General features: G+C 35.8%; 1 protein-coding gene across 1 annotated transcript in view; it reads right to left on the bottom strand.

Annotated features, from left to right (window-relative positions):
• Positions 1-6,000, bottom strand: part of LOC125236718 (bicaudal D-related protein homolog) — a 191,787-nt gene that overhangs the window by 28,325 nt on the left and 157,462 nt on the right. Inside the window, exon 9 of the mRNA XM_048143638.1 lies at positions 5,762-5,945. Within this exon, the coding sequence (XP_047999595.1) occupies positions 5,762-5,945 (184 nt within the window). The remainder of the gene's footprint in view (positions 1-5,761; positions 5,946-6,000) is intronic.

The raw sequence follows: 6,000 nt of genomic DNA, 5'->3' as shown, positions 1-6,000 counted from the left end.
TACTCCGCAACGCAATAGAACAATAGCAGCGTACATCTACGAGTGTGTTGGTTCAAAAACTTGCGACATACAGGCGCGTGTCAATACAAATCGCCTGGCATGTACGATCTCATTCCTTCCTATATCTGTGGGTACTATACTTAGGCATCTTATAATACATACAGTTGTTTATGTAACCTTATACTTCTCTATCGCCACATTGAACAACAGACTCCATTTAAAGTAAAATGTTAGGGCGCATTTCATATTTTACTATTTCGATTCAGTCTTAACAATAAATTAATAAAGATTATATTGCAGAAATGTCTTTTTTAATTAAAAAATAATAAAATGTATGCCAATCTAAATACTTCCACAAAATTGACTGTGCCATTCTTTTTTTTAAATCTCATTAAGTTACACATTATTTTCAAAGAAAAACCCTCAGTACACATGAAATCTCAAGAATTGGCTTTTAATTTCCTTCAAATTACATTTTTTAAATTTTAATTACTTATAGGAAAATAACACAGAGTTTTATGGTGTGTATTCCTAATACAAAAATTTCATTTAAGTTAAGTACCTAAATGAATATGTCTCAAAACAATTATTTGTAAAATCCTCTTGCCAATAATGGCAAGATTGGAGATCAAAATAATCGCTTAAAACCTACTGAGACTTTTTTAAACTGCTGAAGTTTCAACAGGTGGCGCTAGTATCGAAGATTTTTTATTAGTGCCAAACAGTTGAGTAAGTAATTATTTTAGACATACTACAAGCCGATAGGAACATTTTGCTACCTTATTTTTCCTAGTACTTACTATAGAAAATAACTGTAAAAAAAAGACATGACTAATCACAAATTAAGTGACAGGTATCGAAGTGGCGGCTGAATACGAAAAGAGGCTATGCTAGGCAACACTGAGGCAAAAATTAAACCTACCTACATTGGAATTGCTTTGTTAGTAATCAATTTTAGGCAAGCCGGTGGGAATCCGGCTTGTATGGATAACCGCTGCTGGCTGCTGGTAGGTATGTTATGTAAAAAAATATCACTAAACCTCGTTTTAACATGTTAAAACCTGATGACTTGCTTTAATTTTGTCTATTAATAAAATAATATTGCGATCAAAGTATTCTTCATAGCCATTTACCCTGCCGCCTGATACAGGGAAGTTTACTAACGAAGCAAAAAAGGCGCTTTCAAAGGCCAGGTGCTTATTTGAGGCACAGTTCAAATATATAAGTAAATGAAGGTACATTCTCGTCTGTATTGCAAAACAGTTTCACATATAGTCTATTTCAAATACGAAAGCCAGGTAGCACCAGAGTCAGTAATTGGAAGAAAGCATTAAAAATAAGATTTAGTAAAAAAAAATACCCACGACCAATTTCCAGCCGTAAACCGAGATGCATAAACAACTCACGACAATACCTCTCTTACAATAGCTATCTCTATCGCACTTGCACGTATTGGCGCGAGCAAGAGCCAGAACTATCTTTCTACAGCGTTCCTAGGAGAAGCTGGCATTCGGCTACTGAGAGCGCCAGAACCCCACTTTTGAGACTACGTACCAATTTGAAGTGCTGTCGCTCAAATTAGATAAGAAAATGCATACATTTCCAAAGCCCTTTTATTAAGTTTCAAGGGCGCTACGTATGTTTTATACGTGGAGTATACATAATTATGTGGCCGCATTAAATTAGTACCTACTAGTGAATTTATCTAATTTTAAAATTAGCCCCATATTATTTTAAACTACAGATTAATTTATTTAATTCTAAATTACAACCAGATCATCAAATTCAATATTCTACCTTATTGTTTCTGTAAAAGTAATAATATGGCTGCTTCAAAATAGTTGATCAGGAAAAAGCAAAAACATTTATCCACTATTTAGAATAATACATAACACACTTATTTATATATACTTAATGTATGTAATGTATATAAAAATATGCTACATGTAATTCAATAAAAAATAACATTAATTTTATGGGTATTTAGAGAAAAAAATAAAATGTCGTAAAGAAACAAAATAAGGTCCGAATGTCGATACATTTATAATAAAAAATATAAAAGAATTAATTCAGTTTAGTTGACACTGCTAGTTTTCGTCCGTGAATTACTTTTAAACTTGACAGGACAGCTATTAATAACTTTATTATTTAATTTGCTACTTGCGAAATGTTATTTTTATTTTCTTAGACAGATTTAGGGCCATTGATTGCATCAGCCAAATTTGACAGACACATCAACAGACAATAAACGTCTATGGAGATTTCCCATTGAATTTTTTTTTAACGAACGCTTTGAGACGGTGACAGACGGTTTTAATGCAACCGGCCCTAAATTTTGAGTCCACAAGTAAAAGTATCAGTCAAAATTTCATCTACATTTTACACATAAGGTAGGCTTATATTAAAAAATTACAAATCGTGGACGAAAACCACGAAAACTAGCACAATGATCTCGTATTTGCACGCAGAAACACCGCCCGCTTTCGTTTCACATAATTATATTATTTTATTATTTTACTACACTATACGTGCACCTGTTTCCGCTTTAAGTGAATCGATTATTTGCAAACTTATACGTAAAGGAATTGTACGTACAATCTCTAAAAAGATAAAATACTACTGATATTTTTTGAGACGATCATCTTGACAAGTACAGTTATTTTATAATAATGAAATACATGTCATTAGTATTAAATTTGGATCTAACAAACTAAATATATTACCTATTTAGAACAATCCATATTCTACTAGAGGCCGTTACTATCGATACATTTAGTTTCAATTTTAGAAAGTAGATAAAAAGTAATGTCACTCAAAGAAGAGATCATCTGAGAAAATAATCATAAATACAATTTTATTAAGCCTATTTTAATTTCATTTTTATATGCACATTAAAATTAATGGGAATGTTAGTTAAGGAATGGACTTGAACGAATAGCGAATTAAGGTAATAAAGAACTATTTTAAAACTTCTTAACTATGAAATAAGTAAAAAGCGATAAATTTACTTAAATGCATTTGATAAAAAAACGATATGATTTTCTTACTTAGAATTGTCATTGGTAGACAATTTTGGAAAGGCAAAATCAAACGCTTATTTATAAAGGTAGTGTTAAAAACAAGCAGATTATGTGAAGTTAAGATGATGGTACTGCGAAAATGTAAGTCATTAACCCTTAATTGGACAGTGTTCGCTAATAATAATTGCCATTTCAAAAAATCTGCTAGTCCTATTTCGTCTTTTTTTACATATTTCTTTCGACTCAAATTGTAGCATTGTATTGTTTTAATTGGTAGAAAATTAATTCATTACTGTCACAATATTCGTATGTCAGCAGTACACGCAAAATCGCGGCAAGACGGCAAACGCGAAGTATCATCAGGATATTTATGACATTTAATTAGATTTTTATGATTATACATTAATAAAAACGACATTTATCAGTTACCAATGAGAGTGAATTAATCGTACTAAAGAGGTTCTAGTTTAGTGTAAGTCTTAATTTAGTGACAGTGACACTTAAAAAGTCATGTTCGTGGTACCGAACACTGCCATCTTCACAGTGAAATAGTAGGTTGGTTGCATGTTCGGCGTGGCGAACATCGCTAACTACGCGGTGTTTGCAATTCAGGGTTGCATGTTCGATGTGACGTGAACATTGCCAACTTATCGGTGGACCTTATTACCAAATTTTTATTTCACAAAGAGCGCAAAAGTAAATTAAGTTACATTAATATGACGTCTGGGCAAAAAAAATGATTAGCTAACTCTAACCTAATTACGCACATCCCGGTGCAAAAGTACCTACCCCTGTTCTCACCGCGTTACCGTGTTGAACTACGATGGATGTACGCAAGGAAGGTCCTACAGCGAGGATTCAGACCCTTTTCTTTTTCCCTCTTCCCCAAAATCCTTTCTAAGAGTAGATTCATCCATTATCATTCATCCAAGTAAAAAATTCTCTAATACTCTCATCCGAGGTTCGCTTCACTCAAAGTGTAGTTAGGCATGCACACATTTGCCCTCGGTGTCAATAAGTCCAATGGGCCTGAGGGTATTCCCAGCTATTGTATGAAAACGTGCGCTGCAGAGCTTATCCCAACTTTTAATTCGCGTTTTTGGCATTTCGCACTGCTCCAGATGCATGCTCGTCATCCTGAAAGACTTCTTCACATTCCATCCAACCACCGCAAAGAAGGGTGATCGCACAAACCCTACACACCGACGGCCCATTGAGGCCCAGATAAGAAGAACCTCTCTTCTCTCCCAAGAGCAATGAAGTAAGTAGTTAATAACCAGCTCTTATGGCGTACCTAAAAGAACACCAGATTATAGTGACCGGCAATACGGCTTCCGCCATGGTCGTGACGATGGTGATCTTTTGAGTATACTTATGGTTGGGCCACCGCCATTGAGAACAAGGAAGAGGTACTGGCGGTTAGCCTAGATATCGCTACCTAAGGTTTTTGATAGAGTTTATCATAAGACGCATCTCCCCGAAGCTACCCTCGTACGGGCTCCCAGAAAGGCTTTGCACGTGGGTCGCCAGCTTTCTACCTGGGTGAAGCATTTCAATTTTCATCGACGATCAATACTCAGAAAACCGGCCCATTAACGGAGGTGTACCCCAAGGATCTATCCTATCGCCGACCCTGTTCATCCTTCATATCAATGATAAGCTAAAAACTAACAATATCTATTGCTGCTAGCATGCGGATGACAGCACAGATGATAACCAGTACACCCAGGTCGTGCAAATGCCTATCGTGAGCAGGTTTTGGAAAGCAAAATGCAACTTGTGTCTCAAATCGATACCTCTCTTGAGTAGGTATCCGAGTTGAGTAAACATAATCTCGTCTAGTTGAACCCCAGTAAGAAGTTTTGCACATTTTCACATACTAAAACCCCATTTGACATAACATAGCGCCTAAATTCCAGGACATTCCCCTTACCGATGTCCAAAGAGTTTCGGATATTCGGTGTCAACATTACGAAGGAGGTCTAGTTTCGGGGTCACAAAGTACAAAAAGGGCACACAAAGTGTAGACAATACTTTTATGTTCATTTCTACGAAAAATTTGTATGTTTCTTAACATTTATACAGCAAATTATTTTACGCACTTTTAATTCTTGATTAGCTGGCAGTGTTCGCCACACCGAACATAATTTTCCTGAAAAACTGAAAGATTATGATTTTTTCATTATTTTTCGGGGCTCCTTATGACCCATAAAAATAGTATTCAACAAAAAAACGGTATTTTTAATGTTTCTATGTCTGCCAAATTAAGGGTTAAGGAGGTGAAAATATTAAACGTTAATATTACTACTAATGCAAATTATTGTTGCTCTTACGGACGTATAGATGACGAGTTCTCAAGATTGTCCGTATTCGTTTAAATCTGTTGTACCAAAACCGCCTACCATTCCAAAACTCACATCCGATTCGCTAAGAAATAATACAGCATGTCGTTTATAAATAAAATCATTGCATTAACGTGCAAATATACTCTACACTCGGTAATTTAAAAATAATGTGTACAGTTACAATTAAAAACCTAATTAAGACACTAACTATCACTGCCACGGTGTACACATCACACGGTTTCGAGAATAGAATCAGAACGCACCTAAAATTGGAGCGCGCCATCTTTCAAAATGGCGGCGACGATGACAGGTGTCACTGTCAGTTTGTCATTGAAAATGCCGTAAATGGCGATGAAATTAAAAGTGAAGGGGTCGTAGTTTCTGATGATGAGTAACGTGATTGATATGGTAGTTTTGTGTATGGCGGGAGGCCCCGAGCGCGCAACAGATCATCGCTGAAAAAAAAATCCGAGGAGGCGCGCAGCGCGCGACGGCGCTGGTGAGTCGACGGCAGCTTGCGGCGTTTCTCCGAGGTCAGCTTGTGTTTCATCTGCTCGTCGATCAACTCTTGCATGTCCATCTGGAATTATTTAGGGCTTTGTAGAATCAAGTTTTTAAATAAATGGTACTTTGCT

Source organism: Leguminivora glycinivorella, chromosome 19 (assembly GCF_023078275.1).
Source record: "Leguminivora glycinivorella isolate SPB_JAAS2020 chromosome 19, LegGlyc_1.1, whole genome shotgun sequence".
Lineage (NCBI taxonomy): Eukaryota > Metazoa > Arthropoda > Insecta > Lepidoptera > Tortricidae > Leguminivora > Leguminivora glycinivorella.
This window is presented reverse-complemented; position numbering and strand designations above follow the sequence as displayed.